The 23,583-nt window shown below is 30.1% G+C and overlaps 2 protein-coding genes and 1 pseudogene across 9 annotated transcripts; all 3 read left to right on the forward strand.

The window, feature by feature from the left end:
- Positions 1-1,869: 1,869 nt before the first annotated feature.
- LOC111279646 (uncharacterized) lies at positions 1,870-10,321 on the forward strand. Of its 5 annotated transcripts, none has more exons than XM_022866619.2 (9): positions 1,870-2,018; positions 2,604-2,758; positions 4,617-4,746; positions 4,920-5,032; positions 5,425-6,549; positions 7,459-7,496; positions 7,578-7,734; positions 8,939-9,028; positions 9,925-10,321. In XM_022866619.2, exons 2-8 carry the CDS (start codon positions 2,624-2,626, stop codon positions 8,939-8,941), a joined length of 1,701 nt encoding a protein of 566 aa, XP_022722354.2. In that variant the 5' UTR covers positions 1,870-2,018; positions 2,604-2,623; the 3' UTR covers positions 8,942-9,028; positions 9,925-10,321. The 5 variants fall into 5 exon arrangements, with proteins under 5 accessions (XP_022722354.2, XP_089612254.1, XP_022722356.2 ...); XM_022866615.2 differs by having other exon boundaries at positions 1,871-2,018; positions 7,578-7,770; positions 9,925-10,159; XM_089756127.1 differs by lacking the exon at positions 1,870-2,018 and adding an exon at positions 2,228-2,321 and having other exon boundaries at positions 7,578-7,770; positions 9,925-10,159.
- A 3,631-nt stretch (positions 10,322-13,952) lies between these two features.
- Positions 13,953-17,095, forward strand: LOC111279310 (RNA-binding (RRM/RBD/RNP motifs) family protein). Of its 4 annotated transcripts, none has more exons than XM_022866333.2 (4): positions 13,953-14,249; positions 14,491-14,958; positions 15,051-15,248; positions 16,834-17,095. In XM_022866333.2, the coding sequence occupies exons 2-3, from the start codon at positions 14,512-14,514 to the stop codon at positions 15,222-15,224; spliced, it is 621 nt and encodes a 206-aa protein (XP_022722068.1). In that variant the 5' UTR covers positions 13,953-14,249; positions 14,491-14,511; the 3' UTR covers positions 15,225-15,248; positions 16,834-17,095. The 4 variants fall into 4 exon arrangements, with proteins under 4 accessions (XP_022722068.1, XP_089612821.1, XP_022722067.1 ...); XM_089756695.1 differs by having other exon boundaries at positions 13,954-14,249; positions 14,336-14,958; positions 16,819-17,095; XM_022866332.2 differs by having other exon boundaries at positions 13,954-14,249; positions 14,469-14,958; positions 16,819-17,095.
- Positions 17,096-19,544: 2,449 nt separating this feature from the next.
- Positions 19,545-20,989, forward strand: LOC111280060 (tetrapyrrole-binding protein, chloroplastic pseudogene; annotated as a pseudogene).
- The last annotated feature ends 2,594 nt before the right edge of the window (positions 20,990-23,583 follow it).

Here is a 23,583-nt window from a genome sequence, read left to right on the forward strand (position 1 = left end):
ATTCCCAAGCATAGCCTTGACATAAACTTCTGGTTTCCTGTTCCTATTTATAGGCACCAAGTCCTGTGCTTGAATTATATTGACTCTACGATACCAAAGTCTTGGTGAAATATACAACTTTGAACAAGTATTTGCAATGCTTTCGCCATTAACAATTGCTGCATCTGAGTGCCAAGCATCAGAAACACCTCATCAGCTTGAGTCCCCCCATCCACATGGCTAACATCAATTCTCCTCTTTCACCTTTCCTTCCATCTTTATCCTCCAAACTGTACCACTGCGGCGCAAGGGGACAATCTGGGGGAACACGACTAGGAATGTCTGGTATGTCAAAACAAAGTTTCCCAATAACATCTCATTGACAGTGTCCTTGTTCCTCACAGTTACCTCCACAGTTACAGCCTGAATTTGATCTTTTTCGAAAGCAAAAACTTGGTTCCATTCAGGGTCAAGTTTCTTCTTCTCAAAGTACTTTGTTGTGCCTTTGTAATTACCAGTCTTCACTTCAACAAAAGGATTACATGATGTCCCTGGCAAATCTCTAGCTCTTACCATTCTTACATACAAAAAATGCAGTTGTTCAACAAGGTCGAACGATGAGGTAAGCTTTTCACTGCCAGAGACTCTTCCTCCACCAATATTTGGTGAAGTCTCCTTCAATGAAAAATCTACATTTGCTTGCGACATCATGCAAAACTATCTGAATGAAAAAAATATTACAACATTTGTAAATAGAAAACACAGCAAAAAACTGCATGAAAAATCAAATTACAAAAATTTATTCTCCAAATTTATGCTAAAAACCGATGATCAAGTATGAATATTGCTTGCCTGCAGATTGATACTTGAAGAAGGAGACCAAAACTGAAGATGTTATGAACAAAGTTTGCTACGTTTTTGTTCTGGTTTAGAAGGATTTGAGTGAGCAGGTAAACTTTCAAGGAAAATCAAAGGGAAATCAAGAAACTATCCTATTTAATGCTAAAATTAATTAAATAATCTTGATTTCATATTATTGATTGATTTTGATTTTGAATGAGTATAACGTATATTATTACCATTTATTCTATATTTTAATATACATTATTACATCTAAAATATATTTTATTTTTATAAATTTTTCAAAAAAAGAAATTTACTTTTATGAAAATAATATAATCCTGAAGATAATAGTCTATTTATTTTTTATTGAATAACAATTTCTTTTATATATATTTGTTACCTTATTCGGTTGATTTCTATTTTCATGTAAAGTAAAATATTATCATTAAGGGAAAGTAAAATAAAATAATAATAATAATAATAATAATTTTACCTTTTTTTTTTAATAAAAAGAAATCACAATTTGAAATAAAAAAAAGTTTTAGGTGATGTGGTTTAAATCTAAAAATTATTAGAAGTCAATCTTTTGAGATAGACTTCTAATTTTCATTAGATTTTTTAATAATATTTTATGATATTAATTTCTTTAAAATTTTAATTTATCCAATTTGGGTTTTTCAATTTTGATTTTAAGAAATTAATTTAAAATTTGTTCTAAATTTTTATGTAAATATAAGCTTGAAGTGATTTGATCTTTAATAAAAAAAAAAAAAAACCAAATCATAGGAGTTTTCAATATTGTCACATTGACTAACCAAAGGAAGGGAAAATTGAATAAAAATCAAATAAAATCAAACCGAAAGTACATATAAATAACATACAGTAAAAGACTGCCAAAAAAAAAAAAAAAAAAGCTGTACATAATTTTTAATTTTTATTTGATTTAATGAAACCTTGAATTTTTCTGTAAAAAAAAAAAATAATCCAAGAAAGAACGGATTCAGACCAAAATAATCCATTATTTACGGGACTGCCACTTCCATGCTGTCTGAATCTGCTGCAAAGACCGAAACGAAATCAAAATTTCAAACCCCTATAGCAGTCTCTCTCTCTCTTCCTCTCTCCAAAGTAAGCAATTTTTTCCTTTCATTTTCCACGACTTTCGAGGCACTTTCCGGGAAAAAAATCCGGATCAGGTAAAATATTGGCCTTCCATTTCCTCCTTATTCTCTTCTTTTTCTTCTATCGTACAGAAGAAAATCAACCAAAAATAAGAAAAATAAAAGGGTAAATATAAATGCATATTTACTAAAATGTAGGAAAATAAGAATAAAAAAACAAAGTCACGCTCTGTCTTTGCGAACTATTTTCTTTTTTTAATATTTTGTGATTTCGACTTTGTTAGGCGAAACTCTCGGCTTCAGCTGATTTTTTATTATTTTAAATTTGGAGGTTTTACTTTCTTTCCTTTTCCGACGGTTTCTGAGTAACCAAATAGGGTTCGTAAGAAAACGTAACTATATATATTTTTTTGTTTTTAAATTTTGTGTGTGTGCTGTTCTTGAGGTGAAGTAGTTTTAAGGTCAGAAGATATTGAATTTGATATTTCAAAATTGTTATCATTATTTGTTTTTCTACTCTTATTCTCTCTATATATACTTTTTATGCGCTATTATTGATGTTTGAAATTTAAATTTATGTGGCTATTTAGAGCAAGAACTTTCAATTGTTAAGTGAAATTGAATGATGCAAATTAATTTATAGGCTGTTGTTCTTTTTAGATTTAATTGGTCGAAATCGGATGGCAAATAGGGAAGATGAGGGTTTCTATCACAGCCTTTCAAGGAAAGAGCTTCAAAGTTTGTGTAAGAAATATGGTTTACCTGCTAATAGGTCGAGTTCCGATATGGCTAAATCACTGGCCTGTTATCTAGAGGTAATTCATTGAGCTATCATTTTCGTAGGCAATTAAGAGTAAAGAATCTGAAGCCTATCATACTGCTCTTTGCCTTTATGTAGCTGTTAGATATGTCAACTTGCATTATTTTGTAGTTTAATTCTGTTATATTTAGGTACCTTGGTATGTTGTATTTGAGCTGATAATTTTATGTTAGCATATTTTATTTATAGGAGTAATTGATTGGATATAGTTTTAGAACTTTCTTTTTCCGTTTCTGAATTGTTCTTTTAGAACTTTCTTAATATGACAGTAGGGGGAAAAGGATTGCAAAAATTTATATTGGATATGGCCTACTGTTGGTCAAGGTCACTTATTACTAGTTATAAAAATGGATTGAAACGAAAAAAAAAAAAAGGAAAAACAATAGGTAAAAAGGGAAAAAAAATAAAAGGAGTTTATAAGATGTTAGAATGGAAACATGCCAAGGAAGGCATTTTAAATGCCACAATTGTTATTTTTTGCTTTCCGGTTTTTTATATTTTAATAATGAAGAAAACATTTAGGATTGACATGCTCAAATTTTTAATAAACATTCAACTAAGATAAATACAAGGCTAGCTAGCATGTCATAGGAGGATTCTAGCCAATGTCTAATCTAATCTGATATCAAGGGGTATCTTTGCAACATAAGTTAGTGTCACCATTGATTGAGAAAGTATTTTATGAAGCAATTGCTCCATATGATGCTGTATCATGTCCATTTATATATGGACACGTCATTCATGATAAGTGATGGGATATTTCTTGAAATATAGAAAGTAGAAATATGATCGTAAAAAGGAAAGTTATGGCAATGAAATAACATGCCAATGTTTTAATGGAAGAATTTACTTATCTTTGGCAATTGATGAAATTTTAGTTTGCACGCCAAGACAAAAATTTTACATCAAGGTTTTGTTGAAATTGACATCTCTAGCGGTAGTGCCTTGTGATGTCTTCCAAATAAAAGCCTTGATTAGTATCTTAGGTTCTATTTTTGAGGATTTTATTGATTTCAAAAATGTAGTTTTAGGAAAGTGGCCGCTATCAAATTACTATATCTTGTAGCCCCTACCAAATAGCTTTATCTTGTCAGATTCAGAGAGTAAAGGTTTATGTTATGCCATTTTACTTTTGGATGTTCCAGTCTTCGTATAAGGCTCTATTTATCTTAATTTGTTGCTATATGTTTTCTTCATATTGTTTGTAAAAAAGGTTTTGGGTTGTGCCACATGCAACTATTCATCTCTGTTAATAGACATCCCTCTTAGCATCTCTCATCTCAACCATGGTTCTCATACTTTTTGTTTGTCATGCCTAGGCAAGCTGCTTCATTTATCATGGTGAATCTCATAGAATTCAGCCTGTTCCATTGTAAACAGATATTTACACATATATGTATCCACACATACACACACAGAGATACATATGTATCTGTATATATGCATATGCATACATATATATTTACACGTATATGTATCCTCACACACAGGCAAAAAGAGATACATGTACATATACATGCAGTAATGATGTTGTGACTGTGCTTATTTGCATGTTAAGTGCATGTGTCTGCTTGCGGTACCACTTGTACAAGGTTTCTTTTTATTTTCTTCCCTTCATTTATACATGTGCTGAAATACCGTATTTAGTAATCTGCATGTTGAGTTTACGAGATTTTCTTACAGCTGCAAACTTGGATGTAAATTGTTCTGGTCTACCACATACTAAACAAGCTCTGATATTTCTTTATTCTTCACATGCATTTTTCATTTGTCAAAAACAAGTTCCTAAGTTTACATAAATTTGAAGATCTTTTTTATCCCATCATAATATATCTTGGGAAAAAAATATGCAGAACCAGAGATTGGGTTCAATGTCCATGGGAGAAAGATTATATGAAATTCGAGAGACTGGACTTCCTTTGCCCCTGGAAGTACAACTGCAGCCTGGAGCATCATTAAACTCTTTCAGGGATACTGGAAAAGGTATACACTATTTTTTGTGTAACTAATAAGTTTGTACTTAGTTTTCTCAAATTAATTTAGTACTATGATTTCGTTGCTATAATTGATGCAGGTTTTCTCAAATTAATTTATTACTATGATTTCCTCTATAATTGATGCATCATTGTATGAATAATACTTGGCTGCTTCTGCAGATTGCTATGGACTCATCTCTTGTCCCATAGACAGGTGTAATGGAGGGAATCATTCTCAAGCTGTTAAATGTAATGCATTGGGTTGTTGCACAGGAGATAAATATTATCATAAGGTCCGCTTTTATTCATGGATGTTTATGTTTACGGTGTGGATATCTTTTGACTTTAATGCAGCCAGATAAATCCCATGTGATTCCTCTCTTCTTCTTCCTTATTTCTTGTTCTCTTATCTGGCATGTGTTAGGTTAATGGAGTTGTTCCTGATGAAAGATATAGAGCATTTTTATCTCTAGAAACAAGAAGATTCTTATTAAGCCCCCCCAGCACAAACACACACACACACCCCTCACCACCAAAAAAGAAAAAGAAACTACAATGGTTCACTGCAAATGTTACTGGATGGTACTTTTGTCTGGCAGAGAGATGTGGATGCTTTAACCTTCAATGCATTATAGTTTGCTTTATAGAACTGGAAGTTTTTCTCTAATGATATCTGTTGCTGCAGGATGGCTATAGTGGTGGCTCTATTTTTTCCCTGCAAACGCCACAGTCGCGGTTTGTTACTCATTATGATGACAGTGGTTTTAATAATAAGGAGTTACCAGCAATATTCTTCAATAAAAGTTGTCCGAGTCTCACGAGAGATGGAAGGATGAACGATATGCTCCAAATTGAACAAAAAGACACAAATGTTGCTGCATGTTCCAATGAGAATGCCTTTCCTTCCTCCATAAATACTCCAACTGTTTCTCCCTCTTCTTTTCAGTTTCATGTCAGTTCAGAAGAGGGGATTAACCTTTATGTTGATTTAAATTCAAACCCATCAGAGTGGGTTGAGAAATTGAAAAGTGAGGTTTCTATATGCCAGAACATGTCACATAGCAAGTCTCAGACTTTTCATAATGAGCTTGGGCGCTTGGGAGAGAGTAGTACACAGATGAAAAATTCTTTTCAGTTAGACGTAGATGCTGGGAGAGTCAAGGATATCCATACGCACCCTGGATTACCCCTAAGTTTGATCATAAAAGAAAATAATCCATTGCAGCTTGATCATTCAGATGGAGATGGTGGATCCTTGGGGTCAACTGTAATGACACAATGTGCCAGAGCTGTAGAATTGTCAGAGCATTTAGAAGGAGATCAAGGACTGACCTTATTTAAAGTTCCTCCCGATTCTCAGGAACAAATAATTTCTGGTGGTGCATTCTCTGTTAAAGATGGGTGTTTGATGACTCTTGATTCGAATATTAATTCTCCTAGGAAGAAGTTAGTCAGTGATGCTGTATTCAATAAACCAGATGGTCCACTAAATCATCTCACAACAGAGCATCAGAATTCTATGCTTGAAAATGAAATTTGTGAGAATTCTACACTGCCAAATGGTTGTAATCTTGCGAGTCCTTGTGGAATAATTCCTGGATGCCTGCCGGATGGTTCATTGCAGATACGAATGCCCAAAGATGTGGTTCACCAGAAAGATGCATTACATTCACCTTGTGAAATTGGTGAATTTGTGGATTTGGTTGATCCAAATCACAGTATTTACGAAGAACAAGGTGGACTAGTTGCCTCAACCGAGCTTGATCAAGAGAAATTTAGGAACCGGCTGCCTACATTAGTTGAAGAACAGGTAATAGTTCTCCGCCCCTAGCTTCCAAATGTAATAATACCATAGGCAAACTATTATCAGTATATAGCCGTATTTGGTTGATGTTTTTACCTCCCATTTTCATTCATTCTTGGTAATTGTCTAAGTATTGCATTCTTTGTTGCTTTATGGTGAATGCTTGTATACTAATCAAAGAATTTGCTTGACATATGTCTGCTTGCATGCATGCCTCTGGTTCATTGACGATCATTGAAAGATAATTGAAGTAGGGTGCATTTTTAAATAGTTTCATTTTGTTTAAATACAATGTTTGGTCAGTATCAATGAACGTCAGCAGAAAGGGAAAAGAATGAGATAACAGTAGATTATAAGAGAACTAAATGCATAATTTTGTTCTCCCTTTCCTTGTCCACTCTATACCTTTCCTTCTCCCTACGGTGACATTGTTTGTGAACTTTCATGCTTTGAGGCAGAAAGCTGTAAATGGTTTTTGATCAGTTTATGTGTGCTCCTGGCTTTTTATAATAAGAAATTGGATTTAAAATTTGGCTTTTGTGAGATTGATTGAAGGTTGATATGGGGATCCTATTTTAAGCATTGGAGAAAGTAAGCACTAAAAGAACGGTGAAAGGAAAAATGAAGATCAAGATTAAAAGAGAAAGATTGTGAAATTGGAGGAAGATCTATGTTCTCAAGGAAATAATGAACAAAATAATTCACTGGCTAAAAGCGAACTATCATGTTTACCTGGTTTACTAGATGATAATCTGAAAATTTGGCTTTAGTAAAATCAATTTCTTTATTATTACTTTCTTTTGTTTCTCTTTTGGGTGGTCAGGGGAGGTGGGTGTAGAAATCTAAATACATATCTGTTTTTCTCGGTCTACTCAATGAAAAGACTAAAATTTTACTGTATGAAACTGCTTGCAGGGTAGGAGCAAAATTATTAATTGGGGAGAGAGTTCGGAGTAATTATCCTTCTTAATTTAATTAATGCTATAGAATATTTATTTTATGTGTTGATTTGAGTGCATAATTGCCCTTTTCAGATGCTCACATGATGAGTTATTTGAAAATTGTGGAGGGCTTGATAAAGCTGAATCTAATGGACTTGGCAAAAAGAGGGCATATATAGATGGTGATCAAAATGATTGTAGCACGCTTGATGCCAAGATTTTAAGAAGCACAAATCATCTGATTAGGAAGGTACTTCCCAGAAGATCCATGCGGCTGGTCTCCAAGGTTCTTTTTTAATGCTTTGCTTTGCCTGTGCAATTAATTGTGGCATTTGCCACCCCAGTGAAATAAAATCACAGATATTGGTTTAGAAACCCCCCCCCCCCCAACATGACATGGAATGATAAACTATTCATTTGTTAATAAAAGAAAAGGTTTGTTCTTTCTGTTCTCTTGATTTTGTATTTTAATATAATAGGAAATCATTAATTAGTCTGAAGATAACTAGAAGTTTATGCACTTAGTTTTGGTAGTATGCATGTTTGTGTTTACGCAACTAGTTTGTTGTTCATTCTATCATGTGTGTGGGAGAGAGATGGAGAGTGGTTTTAGCACCTAAGTAAAAAACCCAAGATCTCCTATAATAACCTGTACTTTTCCCTTTCAAGGTCTTCAACCTCTGTCAATTTTGTTGGTTTGACAACTTTTTTCTCATACGTTGGAACAAGTACGTGATTCTTGATGCACTGTTTTTGATGCAGATTTCAGGGCATGTGTTATATGTTTGTCATTAGTTAGCAGTTGTATATCTAGTGAATTTATTATGATAGTTTTTTGGTTGCATCCTTTTAAAGATATAGTGACTTTGAAATGTATGACTTGTGTATAAAAATGATTTTTTTTAAGAAAACATTCTTTTTACTGGGATGTATCTATTTTATTGTACCCTCTTCATGTTACGCAAACACTATACGGTTGGGCTAACTTTAGGTGAAGGCGTTTATACTTATCAGGAAAGAGAATGCCATTAGTTGATTTCCAGGCTTTTAACTAAAAGTGGTGATTAATTAATTTCCTGAATGGACATGTCAAGTAAGTTTAAAGCTACCCTCGAGAACTTGGCCTTTTAAACTAATAAATGAGACTACAATAACAAGTTAACTTTAGAATAAGCTCTGTAGAAATTCTTTTTTTCTTTATTCTTTTGCGGGGACTGGAATGGTTTCTTATCCAAATCCAGCTCGATTAGTGGCAGAACTTGTGAACTGTTTGTTACCATGCACAAATCAAATAAAGTCCCTGGGGCACTTCGAAAGTATCCACTGCTTTATTTGGCAGCTATCTTAGAGACGTAGACTATGCTGGGTGAACATGAAAGTTGTCATATTTGAATATGGTGTGTGTTTTAGCTTTTCTTCTCATTTGTCTAAATATATTCTATTTTTTTCCTCAGTGAGTTTGTACAGTCTGTGCGGGCCAAATTCAAAGTATTGGTTTCAGTTCACATTAAAATTCATTATTGCAAAGCCAAGTATTGTCCACGGTAAGTCTCCTTCTCTCTTCTAGACCATTATGGGAACAAAATTAATATTTTGCATAATTTTCTGCATAATAATTTTATTTGATCCTATGCTTTGATTGAGTTTACGTCTAAGTAAATAAGAAAATGTTGGTTTAACTGAAATAGTTTGTGCATAGGTATATGTTTCTTCCCCCACATATCTGTATAGAGGGAAGGAAAGTATACCTGTTATACAAGATGTTTTCTCTAAGTCAACAAGGTGTTGATCGCCTACTTGGAGGCGACATTGTGATATTTATAGTCAAGATTTATCGTAGTTGTCACTGCTGAATGCATTTTAGGAAATTGATTTGTCCCTTCAAATTCCGTACGAATATATCTTAATTTGTAGTGATTGCTTAAAGCTGTATTTAGTTGCTAGTTTTACTATTGCTTTTTGCTTTTTCATACCTCATTTGACTACCAAAATGAGCAAATGGCTAAACCTAATGCTTATCGAGTTCAATTCATGCCCTTTTTTTGGCCATTAATCTAAGTCAAATGTTAACAAAAGTAGCTGTCAAATGTTAGCCAATAGATGGTTGGCTCAAGTGGCAAAAAGAGTGTGTTTCTCTCTTTGTTGCTTGAATTCAAATTCACTAAGGGGTTATGGGAAGGTAATTTCCCAAAAATTCATTAGATCCAACTTAGATAAATATGTTTGGACTGGCTTGGAGAAGGGATGTACTAAGCCAAGTCCAGGAATCTCGTGCCGCCTAATAAAAAAAAAATAAAGCCATAATTTGCCCAAATCTTTGTTAGTATCCTTGTCATGAGAACAAACTTATTTAGAGACAAGGAGCGAACTTCTACTTGGAGCTAAGTTGTCAAAATTTCGCAATGTGGCATCCACTTATTCATGATGTCAATTTATGCAGGTTGCTTCATTCTTTGGAGAACAGTTTTTCTCACGGACCTAATAAAACGAAAAAGGTATCATTCAAGTTGTTTGGTGCATTCTAACTTTGTTCTCTTACAGCAAATTTCAGAGCAAATCATAAAATTTTTTAAAATTGATACACAAATAAAGATTTTTTGTTGCTGTCAATGCCAGTGTCGATGTTGTTGTTGTAGTTAAATTTATTTTCTATTGATTCTTATTGAACCTCTTTATTTTGTGTATTTTTCTGGGTTTGAATCTTTCCCTCCCCCAAACACGTAGGCTCTATGTTTTTGCTGTGTTTACTTGCTTCACCCTATCTAATCAAATTTCGCACTATTGATGTATACAATAACTTTCACAAATTTTCATGCATTTTAACCTTCTTTTGACAAGCCTGAGATCATGTACTGCATTTGTGCCTTGAGGGGCTCAAGGTCAAAGCTTATTGTTTACCCTTTGATGTCACTGCGTTATTTATAAAATTTCACAAATTTCTGTTCATATTACGTTAAAAAAATAGCGTTAAAACTAACGCATGGTCGGCAAGAAATTTCGACTTATATAAAATGATTTAAACCCGGGTCAGATCAAGTTTGATCAATTTTTTGTGGTCTTGTTCAAGATTCGTTTTAGCTTATCGAGCTGAGGAGATCAGAATTAAAAAAATAAATAAATAAATATTAATGTTTTAATATTTTAAATTAAAATTAAATTATTAATAATTTAATGTTTGGGATCGAAAATTTCTATTCAAGACTCGGATTGAGTAGTAGAAAAGGCAATCTAATTTAATTCTAACGGGTTTTGTTTTGATCAAACGTTTAGGGTTGAATTTTTTTAAAAAAATTTGGTATCAGATTGAGTTGAATCAAATAATATGAAAAAAAATTTAAGATCAGCAAATGAGATTATACTTGACTTTATATATATATATATATTAATGTTTTAATTATTTATTTAATTTTATATTTATTTATATATATTTAATTTTATATTTGTATTAAAAATAATATATTATATTTTAAAAAATATTTTATTAATTTCGGATAAGATATAATTTTATACAATGTAAGATTAAATTAAGTTTGGATATAATAAAAAAAGTTATCAAGTCGGATCATATTTGAATTTTATATTTATAAAGTTGGATTAAATTTAAAGCTAAGTAAAAAATTTTTTTGATTCGATTTGTTGTCATCGCAATTGAGTAGAGCATGTGATAAAGCGGGTAACCCGGTCTGTTAATAGGTCTAGAATGATTTTCAATAAAATATAAAAAATTGAGTAGAACTTTTGTTTGATTAAAAAAATAAAAATGTTTTCTAGGAAATGAAAATAAAAACAGGCCAAAACTTGAGGAAAAAAAAGTTTTCATTTTCTTCCGAGTTATTTTGCTTTTCTTTTTCGATCATTCTGGTATGGTGTAGTTAGATGTAGAAGGCTATAGAAGATACTGCTGTCAAACATTTCCTTGTTTTCTAATCTATAGCGCCATTTGTAGATCTATGCTCTTTTAATTTAAAAAATGGATTTCTATGAAAAAGGGGGGCACGTTGAAGAATCTGTATCCAGTTCGTTCTAGCAATCTGCCTGCATTTCAAACAAAGTGGCCTTGCAGGGTTGTAAGAAAAGCAATATTTTCTCAGTCTTTCTTGCGCCCATTCAATCGCTACAAATGCTATATTTCTAGCTCAATCCAACTTTCATCTCTGGCATAGTTCTTGTCTATGGCCTCAACCTAGGCTTTTCTGGCTCTTTCTTCAAAGTAGCCTAAGATTATTATTGCAAAGTTGTTTAGAAAGTCCAACCCTTACTGGTTCAACTATGCATAGGCCTATATTATATTCCATGGATTATGAAACTTGTTTAGGTTTATGCACTGATTTTTTTTTTTTTCATTTAAAATGCATTCTTTATGGTTGCCGATGTTTATGCACTGATGTTTATTCAATCAAGGCTCCGGATATGTAGAGCCTTTGTGTACTTATAAATTACGTACTTGCAATTTTAATTATGTACTTGCAATTTTAACATGCATTTTGTTTTAATTATTTAATTATAATTTTTCTATTTTTTGTTTTAAAAATGCATATACCAAACATATTTTTATAATTTTCATTTTTGAAAACAAATTTTCATTGTTGTGTATCAAACATGTTTTCTAAAAGAATAAATTACATAAATATATTTTAAATTTAACGCGATTTGAATTTATTTTTTGAAATTTAAAAAATAATACTTAATCATCCTAAACTGTATATTAGTGCAATCCATCAATTTTTATTAATGACATTAACGTCTAATCAATAAAACTTAGCTTTTTTTCTTTTTTTTTTTCGTTTGTTTTTTCTTATATTCAAATTTTTCAAAAAAAAATTGATTTGAAAGCATAAATTCTTTGCAATGTTTAACAAGTGAGGATCAAATGTTGGAAAACTATACTATTATGGTGTGTGCCGCAAGTTGATCTTTTTCCTTTTCCTCTTTTCATTTGTTTTAAAAAACTCAAAATTTTTTGAAAAATTCAAATAAAAATCATAAAAAAAAAATCATGGTTGATGAGTTGTTGTGACTATCATGTGGATTTGTGGTTGTTTTGTGCGTTTATTGTGTGTGAGTGATTTAGGGTGGATTCTGATTTTGTAAGTTTTTTTGATAATTACTGGATTTATTTTTGAATTTGTTGATAGTTGCCCTTGAAAATCGATGTGGTTGTAGAATTGAAATTAATTATTTGTTTGATACTTGACATAATTTTTAACAGTAAATATTTTATTTTCAAAATGACACAAAACTTAAAATTTACATACAAATAGATAAGCAAAAAAATCGAAAGTCTCAATCAATAATAATCAACACAGTCAAAGAACACCATTAATAGAAACATCTAAGAGCAAAATCAAAACTTTAGGCCTTGGTTTGATATTGCTTTTTTAGGTTTATGAAGAAGAGATTTTCGATGGTTTTGAATTTAGTTGTTTAAAAAGAGAATTCATTTGATTTTAAAGAGAGAATATGAAGTGAAGATGAAAAAAAAAAAAAAAAACTAACGGTTTTGAGTAAAAGTATAATAAAATAAATCATAAAGTAATTAAATGTTATATTTTAAATTTCAGAAGACAAACTCAAATTGCATTTAATCATATATATATATATGTAATTTATCATTTCTAAATTAAAAAAATAAAAAACGAAAATTATTTTTGAAAAATGAAAATAAAAAATATTTTCAATTACCAATCGTAACTTAAGTTTTTAGGCAAGATGCTTTCATGAAACTTTTTTAAGAATAATAGCCCTCCTGTTACGGTGCAAATAGAATCATGGAGACGTTATCCCTGTGATACAATACCTGAACCGAAGAAGAAAAAGATTACACTTAAATTTATTCTTGAAATCACATGAATCATGAATTAGAAAATTGAATTCAAGGAAATAAATTTTGATTTTAATTTTAAAGAATGAAAACATGTAAGATTGTTTGAAAAATGAGTGTTTAAAAAGTGGGTATTTGGATGCCTAACATATGAAATTCAAATGCTTGCTCTTAGATTTTCAAAATTTGTCATTTTAGAAAAGGGCAGTCGGTTGCCAGTTCTAAACCATTTCACGGCTTTAAATGTTATAAATTTTTAAAAATTTAAATGCCTAATATTTTTTTTTAATTAAATAAGTAGTTGAATAAAAAAAATTTAAAAATAAATTAAAAACTTAAAAAAAAAAAAATACATTGTATTTATATGTAAAGACAAACAATATTGTTGAATTTTAAAATTCCCAATTGAACGAAGCTTAAATTTGATAATGTATTGATTCAATTTAATTAAAATTTTAAATTAAACTATTTATTAAATTAATAATTTTTTATTTTTATTTGAACCGAATTCAAATTTATACGAAATGCTCGATTATAACTTTAAATTAGACTCCTCGCCAAATTAAAAAAGTTTTCCTTTTCTTTTTGCCTCTAAAACTGCGTCGTTTGACTGGGCGCAGTTAAACATAAATAAAAGCCCTTGTCTTCATTTATTCTCCTGTATTCTGTCTCAAAACTCCTCTCCAAACAGCCTCTCAGTCTCTCTGCATCTCGTCTTACCGGCGTCGCCGGCATTAGTGTTGCCTCCTCCGCCTTATTTCTCTCATAGCTGGTGAACCTTTTTCCCATCTTCTTTTTCTTCTTTCGTCGCGTCACTGCATTCCAACCCTCACTTATTTTCTGTCTCCGGAGGCTCTTCTTGCTTTCTCTTCGCTCCGCGGCGTATACTTAACTCTCCCGCAGCCCCGCTCTCTTCTCTCCTCAGTCCTCACCCACCAAATCAGGTATCTTTTTCACTCTTTCTTCTCTTGATTTTCCGCTACATATTTTTCCCCCTCAATTTTCAGCCTTTTCATTAATTTTTGTTCAGTTTTCTTTTCTCCCGCTAGGGTTCAAGAGTAATCCAAAATGTTATATTCTGTTGAATTAGCTTTCCAGTGTTTGTTTTGAATTAAACGTTTGTGCAAAGGAAACAATATTTTGAAGGATTAAAAAAAACAAAGGCTTTGGCATTTGAATGATCAGGTTTGTAAGTTTTGATCCTGAATGGGAGCTACTGGGATGGATGAATATGCTGCTTTCAAAGAGAAGGTGAGGCGGACGGTTTACATGGACAATCTGTCACCGCATGTCACTGAATCCGTCATTAGAACTGCTCTTGATCAGTATGGAACTGTCAAGAGTGTTCATTTCATTCCAAACTATTTAGGGCCTCAGAACATCCCCCAATGTGCTTTGGTCGAGATGGAGAAAGAAAAGCAAGCTGAAGTTGTCATCTCGACATTATCTCAGTTCCCTTTCATGATGTCGGGAATGCCAAGGCCTGTGAGGGCACGTGCTGCTGAGGTGGAGATGTTTGCCGATCGCCCTAGACAGCCTGGTAAACAGATACATTTCCGTTGGTTGGACCCTGCTGATCCTGATTTTGAGGTAGCAAGCAAGCTGAAGCGCCTTGCCAAAAAGCATGCAACTGAAACTGCAGTCATGCTAAGGGTAAATTCACAATCTTGTATAACAGCCATTGCATTTAGGTGTGTAAAATAAATTTTCTTTCATAGTGAACATGTTAATTTGTTGCTTTGTAGCATCAACTAGACAAAGAGGAGAAGCTTGCGAAGCAGCAAGGAGAGGCTCTGAAAGCAAACTACAAGAAGTATGAGATGATAGATGGTTTGATGGCTGATGGAACTGCTCGACGTTTGGCACGACATTATAATTTGAGAGTTTCAGATGATGCTGGCCCTTCTACCTTTCAGTGACAATCAACAAATTTATGTACTAATGTAAGTAGTTAGGCTCTTTACTTGGCATGTGGTAGAACACTTTAAAACCTGTGGATATCTTCTCTTTTTGTCTAATTTTAGGTGCACTTAGAATTTATTCATGTGATCTTTCATGTTATCTGATTGTCAAGATCTTGAAAATTTTCATGCTAGAGAAGCACAAAATCACAAAAATAATTTACTTAATAGTACAACACCACCATGAGTTTTAATTAATTCAAAATTTTGATACATGAAAATCATAGATGATTCTCATTCTTGAGTGGTGATTCGTATTGCCAAAAAATTGACTACGGAAACGGGTTGTAAGTGCCTAATCAATCTGATTGGCTCATGTAAAAACAAGGTTTAAGTTTAGCAATTTATGAGCATAGGTTATATATCATCATGATAATAAGTGACCATGTTATCATAATTCTTAAATTCTCAAAAACAATTACTTCTACTGGTTAATGCATGCATTGGCTTTGAATAATTTAATCTTCCTTGAGTAATTACCTTAGGTAGACGTTTGTGGTTTGCCATCTGAGATTATGATAAAAAAGTTAGCAAAAGAAAGAACTCATTTTGGAATGGTTTTCCACTTAGATACAATTGATGGTTGATATTTGTGAGGGGTGCTAACTTTGTGGGTTTGAAAATTGATAAGTGGTTGGAGAATGTTGGATTGTGTTCAATCAAAATGAGTATTGTTTTTGGCTTTGATTACTATTTTCTATTTGTTTTGATGGGAAATTTGAACTTGATATCTTCTTTTTTTAAAAGCATGGCTGCCAATAGGCTATTGTCTTGGTCACTGTAAATATTTTGTTAAGGTAGGTATCTATTTAGAAGGAATAGAAAAACCTTGCAACTTTTTCAAACGCAATACGTAAATAGCTTCAGAAAGTAGCAAATTTCGAGGCCAACCCCAGTTATTGTCAAAATGATCAATTGTTCAACCTTTGTTTAGCCCAGTCCCCTCTTTGCCAAATCTTTTCAAAATTTAATCCTCTTAGTTCTATGCTACTCATGAACACATATCATTAAACATAAACAACTTTGCATTATCATTGCAAAGTTTTGGCTTTTTGTGTTGAAATTGTGGTTGATTTGGTGAACATTTGCAGATAGTTTTGAGCATAAGTAGGGTTTGATAGCTCTTTCAGTTTTTTGATGGGTTTTTCAAAGACATTGGTTTTTCATGTTTGACTGGTTGGATGGTACTGGCCAGGTACATAATCTGTAATTTGATTCTCTCACGGTAAAATCTGCAAATGAGTGTTTTTTTTCAAAATTAAGTTCAGTAACTTTGTTGTAATTCTCTTAGTTTTTGTATGTAATTTGTTCATGACATTTTGGCCAGTTTTGAGGGCCTATTAATGCTTTATCACTTGATATCTTATAGTTGTAAGTCTTACTTTTGAAATTACAAGTACTATATTTGTTTTGTAATATTATATTAACAGTTTTAAGGACCCATGTAGAATTTTTGCATGTTTTTGGGTTTTTTTTCTTGGCGAGTTTATTTAAATTATAAATGCTACTTATAAGGCAATCCATCGTCCCTAATTTAACCTAATATTTCCAGGTGTCTATTGCTCAGATGATTAGCCTTGGCATAGTAGGACTCACTGAGAGCATGCTGTGAAAACAACGTCAAAGCTGGAGAAAGAGAAGGCTGGTGAGGTTTGGGCTATGGTTTTCTCTCCAACCCTCGTAAGTCTTTTCTTGGTATTAACCACAAATCGGAAATTTGGCACTCCCTATTAAATGCTTTCTCTTTTTTATGTTCGTACTGAACTTCTCAAAATTAGAAATATGTATGTATATAATTTGAGCTGATACAATGAGAAATTTGAACTTAATTCGAAATTTGTTCAAAATTTGGTTCGTACTTGATTAAGTTTTAATTTTTAAGTTTGAGATTGATTAGAAATAAAAATCGAGCAATTCAAGCTTATTCAATTAGGCTTGTTTATTGATTTAAAAATGAGTTTGATTTTAAGCTCAAGATTATTTAAGCTTGATTATTTGCATTATAACTCGATTAATCACCGTACGGGGAATGAGATATTCGAACTGATATATATATATATATATATATATGTATATTATGTAAAGATAAAATTATAATTTTTATTTAAATAATAAAAATATATATTAAAATCTAAAAGTTTAACCAAACTCGAACGTGTGTTAAGATGTTTAAATTTGGTTTGTTTAATAAATATAGCTGTTCAAGTTTCATAGTGATCAAATTAAATCTGAGTTTATTTGAGTTGAGGTCGAATGGTTTGTAAACATCCCTATCAGGAGTTAGCCATGCCAAAATTGGGGTTCTGCCTGATTATTATTGTCCTAATCCAACCTACAATAAGGAAGGGTAACATTTCTGTTTCCCTTGAGTGCATAAAGTCGATGAGTACTTAACCTCTGATCAGGTTCTTAACAGGAATCCTCGTTTACTCTAACAATAACAAGGGTTGAATGAATGCCCATTAACATTTTGATTGAATGCATGTATACGAGTATATTCAGTCTAAAAGACTTGGATTCCAATTTTTTTTTTTTCAAAGTAAAAAATATAAATCTATGAGATGTGTTGATTATTTGAATATATACATTTTGGTACATAAAAATCTGAACTACACGTTTAAATACAACTTTTCCTTTTTTTTTTATAAATTTCATTATGTTCATTTTATGATTTAAATTCAAAGCTCGAGGTAAAGTCTCAAATTTTAATTGTTAAAGTCTATCATTAGAATAATTAATTGAATATTTGGCTAAAAACTAATTTTGTTTTTAAGAAGTTGTGTGGAATATGTAATATGTGTAAGAGAAAATACTGACTTCTGATTCAGTAGTAAATATATGTATTTCCTCCTTAAAATCAGATTTCAATTTATCTTTTCAAAAATCAAAACAATAATGTAAAGAAAATCTATATTATTAATTTTGTAAAGATTGGTGCAAAGGGAGAGTGTCCACGTGGAACCTCTCGTTTCCACCAATTTTTATTTATTTTATTTATTATTTATTATTTTTATTATATTTATTTTTTATTAGATAAATTTTATAAATAAAAAGCAATAAAATTAGGATGATAGATCAATTATAGCTGCATTTAAAAAAAAATGGAGATCAAATTGAAATTTTTTTTTGAAAATGGGATCGGATTGAATACAAATATAAGATGATTCTCCCCATTTTGAGTGCTCACGTGATATCTCTTTTCTTTTTTCTTTTTTTTTCATTTTCTTTGTTTTCTATAGCCTTTTCTTTTCAGGCTTTTATTTTTTAAAATTTTTACCTTTTATTATATAAAATTTGTAATAAAAAATAAATTAAGATAAAGATGATAAAATAATCCATATTTTATAAGTTTCAATTTACTTCAACCTAATTAGTGTGATTTCTTTTAATTTGAAATAATTTGCTTGAATATTTTTTTAATTGATTTTTAATCCAAGTAAAATTTTGAGTGTTATGTCTTAGTTTTGGTATATATAAAAAATATATTTATTATTATTTAATTTTATATTTATATATTTTATTAAAAAATATTATGTAATACATTAATAATAAATTCACTTGCCACTTTATTTGCATATTATTTTGGTCATTTTAAAAAAAAAATTATTTATTAAATCAATTTTGAAAAAAAAAATCAATGAATATAAAGATGATAAAACAAGTTACATCCAATTGATTTCAACTCCTCATAGTACAATCAATGAATTTTTTTTTTTTTTTAAATAAAGATTGAATTAAATTTTGTCTTTTGAATAATTTAGGTCAATACAAAGATCGGATATGAAATGTTTTGCCTCGATTCTCTTTAGGATATATAAAAAATGTATTTTATTATTTATTTAATATATATATGTATTATTTTAATAAAGATGTTTTTTAATATTTTAATTTAATAAAAATATACTTGTATATAATTAAGTTATAATTTATATTAAAAAATAAATATATTTATTTCATTTAAATTTGACATAAAAAATTTACTTTTCATATATTTAAAATATAATTTTAAAAAATAAAAGTAATCCCGAAGTGCGAATTTAATTATAATAATATTAAATTTGACTAAGTTTTTATTGTGAAATGAAGAAATTAAGCCTTTATGGTGATTCAGTCATCATATGTATTAACCTAAAAGTATATTATGTAAATTTTTTTCTTTAATCTTACTAAAATTATAATTTTAAATATGATAGAGAACATGATATGAAATAATGTAAAAAAAATACGAAAGTTGATTAAAATTTTATTAAAAATCATATATATTTAATAAAAATAGAAAAATATGTTTCATTTTTATCGTGTAAACATGAATTCCGACACAATTATTCTGATGATATTTAGATTGAGTTTGACAATATAAATTTCAATACAATATCAATGAAGGTGAATATAGTGGCTTTGAAGCAATATATAGAGAAGAGATATCGCCTCACCCAAACCTGGCCAATCAGAATCCTGCATTGAATTACTCGTGGATCCTGACGTGGCCTCCTCTATTCCTCCTCACTCATATCTTATCTTCCATCAAATAAGCCCCCATTGAGCCTTCTCCCCCCCCATATGCAAGCCATCCTTTGCATGGTATTACAATCCCACCACGCTCTTAGATTTCCCCGTTTTTTCCCAGTCCATATGAACCAAAAATATGACTACTAACTCTCTCAGATCCCTTCACCATCACCACTACTCTTTCCTCAAACGCCTCTCCATCTCAGAATCCACCCTTCCTCCTCATTCCTCCTTCCTCAAACCCTCCTCCTCCTTGTCCACCACCACAACCACTCCTTCCTCCTCCTCTACCACCAGCTTCTCTCTTTCTTCTATCACTTCTAATTCCACTTCCTCCACCACTTCCACTACTTCCAGCCCGATCTCCTTTGACACCCTTCAGCAACACCTTTCCACTCAAAACTTTCGCCAGGCTGATGAAGAGACACGCCGCCTGCTCATAGTTCTAGCTGGGGAAGCAGCTCAGACACGTGGGTATGTCTTCTTCTCTGAGGTCCAATTCATCTCAGAAGCAGACCTGAAAGCTATTGATGATCTCTGGAAACAATACAGCAACAAGAAGTTTGGATACAGTGTTCAAAAAAGATTGTGGCAAAGAGTTAACAAGGATTTCACCGAGTTGTTCCTCAAAGTTGGGTGGATGAAGAAGCTTGACACTGAAGCTGAGCAATACAATTACAGGGCTTTTCCTGATGAGTTTGTGTGGGAACTCAATGATGAAACACCCGAGGGTCATTTGCCATTGACAAATGCTCTAAGAGGAACTCAACTGCTTAACAGTATTCTTAGCCATCCAGCTTTTGAGGGTCAGGAACAGGCACAAGATGCTGAACAAGAAGGAGAAAAAGGGAGATTGAGAGATGGATCAAAGCCACTCAGCAACAGATTTTTCAAACCAGATTATAGCATTTGATCAGGCTTTAAATCTTTTTAGCAAAATACACTGTGAAATCTGAATTGGGTTTTTAATTAATCAACCATAAGTGGTTGAATTATTGCTTCCTTTTACAGTGATGATTTCATCTTTCACTTTCATACTACTGTAATTTCAAAGTGGCACAATGGCTGAGTGGTACCTTTTTTATTTGAAATATTATTTGGGAGTTGGAGTTGGACCAGTCATTGGTGATTTGATCGTTAATGCTATCTCAGAGGGAAAAATATATAATGACAAAGAAATGCCTGACATTTTTGTTCTTTTGCTCGTTTTTCATTCTGACATTTTTTTAATCTGTTCTAGCCACTGACATTTTTACTTTTCTGAGAAAGAAGCTGTCCTTTTTATTCTATTTTCATTGATAAGAAAGAGTTTTTAAAATTATATAATATATATGATTTTGTGTATTTTTTTTAATTTTTGATAATTATTTTAAATTTTGATTAATTTGAAATCAAATTAAATTAAATTTTATAAAAATTTAATTTTTTTAATACATATTTTTTTATTTATAAGATTTAAAATCAAAATTTTACTTAAAAAAATTAAACTCATTAATTATTTCTATCAACAAACAGCCAATTATTATATTAAAATTTTAATTTAATTAATTTATATAATTATTTTTAAAATATAAAACTCATTTAATTTAAAATTTAAATTCTAACATTTTATATCCTACCGTAACCTTTTATATAAAAAAATAATAACTACAAACATAGTAAATTTAGAAGTTGAAACATAAATCGCCTCATTGATGAGAATTTAATGACAAAGACGGAATTTGGGGATGGATGAGAGATGTAGTTGATGGGGGATAATTGTTAAAATCTTTTATTTAATTCCTAATTTTCTTTATTTCTAAAAAGTATCATGTCAAAAACTACATATTTTTAAAAATTAATGCTAAATTTAATCTAAAATTTTAAACGAAATGATAAATTTAAAATTTTTTTCATAAATTCTTATTTTTATAGATTATTTTGTATTAATAATGTAATTATACGAAAGTATTTGATATTATTTTTAAAATCATCATAATAATTTGATTATTAAGTTGATTTTATTATTAAGATAATTTTATCGCTCATAATTTAAACTCATTTTATTTGATTAATAATAATAATTAATTTTTAAAAATAAAAATTATTTTATTTGGTATTATTAAAAATTAAACATCATTTTATTTGAAAATATCAAAATAACCATACATATTATAATAGTTACAAAATTAATGTTTTAATATTGTTTAAAGATAATAATTTGTAAAAAATTAAGAAACACATAATTTAAACTTATTACAAGGAATATTAATTTAAAAATATAAAAATTTATAATATAAAATAATTAAATTTTGAAAAGAAAATAAGTTTTAAATTCAATATTAAATGGATAATATTAATATTAATTATTATTAATTTTACATATCACTTTTTATCGATGATAAAATTTTTTTATAATTTTAAATGAAAATTAAATCACTCTATAAAATAATTATATAATTATTTTCAATGATCCAAATCATCGTCACATAAAATAATTAAATATTTATCAAATATAACAATTTAATCACCATATATAAATTATTATAATTTTTAAATGATCTCTCTTATATCAAACATTTGCTTGACAAACATTTATCTAGTGATGGCAATGGGTTGGGTTGAATTGGGTTTTTATTCATCTCGAATCCGATTCAATTTTAAATATACAAAACTTGAACCTAAATCTGATTCAATTCAATATTGTATAAAATCATACTTGATTTGATTCGATCTGAAATTAATAAAATATTATTTTTAATATAAATATAAAATTAAATATATATAATATATAAAAATAAATATAAAATTAAAAAATAATTAAAAATAATTTATATATATATATATCGGATTGGATAAGATTAAATTTATCTAAAATCTGGTCTCAAAATTTTTTTTATATCACCTGACCCGATTAAAAAAAATGATCTTAAAAAGTCATCGGATATCCGTTGATTTTTTTTTTTTTTTACCTTCTCTATGTCTACCAAAAAAATATTTAATGGCTGCCACATTGACCACCACGTCTTTCTTTTGTGTGCAAATAAAGAGACCAAAATCTGCTCAGATTTTTTTTTTTTTTCCTGAATCTTTCATTTCCTTGGTCCGGTTTTGGCAAAACCACAGCGGTTCACATAATTGTTGGTGGAAAGGGCAGAGCAGAGTCAGCCATGGATGGCAATGGAAGTATCTTTTTCAAGCCCTTTTTCTTTGTAACAAAAATTTGCCACGTCTCTAACATGTTAGAGCTATTGCTCTCCATATTTTTAATTACACCAATGACATAATATTTTAATCTCATATTAAAATATTATAAAAATCTATTATCATATATATATAAATTTATATTTATATTCGTAAGATATTAATAAAATTATAAGACTTGCAGATATAAAATTAAAATCTTAATATTTATAACTTTTTTTTTATTAAATTGTCATGCTTTGGGATATGGAGACCATAGAAGATTTTGTCATGACTAACATTATGTTTGGATCGAAAGGAAGAGAAACAAAGGAAAGAAAAATAAAGAAAAGTAATGAAAACAAAAAAATATTTTTTTTGTTTTGATAAACATTTAATTTAAAAAAAAATGAAAATCTAATAACTTTTAGTTTTACTTATAATTTTTATTTTTTTAAATATTTCGATTTGGGAAAAAAATTAAGAAAAAAAAAGTTGAAAATTTTTTATTTTTATGAAATAGCTATTATATTTATATTTTTATTATAACATTAAATTTAATTATATAACTGACACATTTAATAAATATAATTTTTTTATGAGTATTTTATATAATATCATAATTTATAAATATTTTATAATATTT

Source organism: Durio zibethinus, chromosome 27 (assembly GCF_047325235.1).
Source record: "Durio zibethinus cultivar Kanyao isolate XHJ-2024 chromosome 27, ASM4732523v1, whole genome shotgun sequence".
Lineage (NCBI taxonomy): Eukaryota > Viridiplantae > Streptophyta > Magnoliopsida > Malvales > Malvaceae > Durio > Durio zibethinus.

Coding starts and splice junctions, on each gene's coding strand:
- LOC111279646 (XM_022866615.2), top strand. CDS start 2,624: ATGGCAAATAGGGAAGATGAGGGTTTCTATCACAGCCTTTCAAGGAAA. Junction 2,759..4,616: donor CACTGGCCTGTTATCTAGAG/GTAATTCATTGA, acceptor AAAAATATGCAG/AACCAGAGATTGGGTTCAAT. Junction 4,747..4,919: donor TTTCAGGGATACTGGAAAAG/GTATACACTATT, acceptor CTGCTTCTGCAG/ATTGCTATGGACTCATCTCT.
- LOC111279310 (XM_022866333.2), top strand. CDS start 14,512: ATGGGAGCTACTGGGATGGATGAATATGCTGCTTTCAAAGAGAAGGTG. Junction 14,959..15,050: donor AAACTGCAGTCATGCTAAGG/GTAAATTCACAA, acceptor GTTGCTTTGTAG/CATCAACTAGACAAAGAGGA.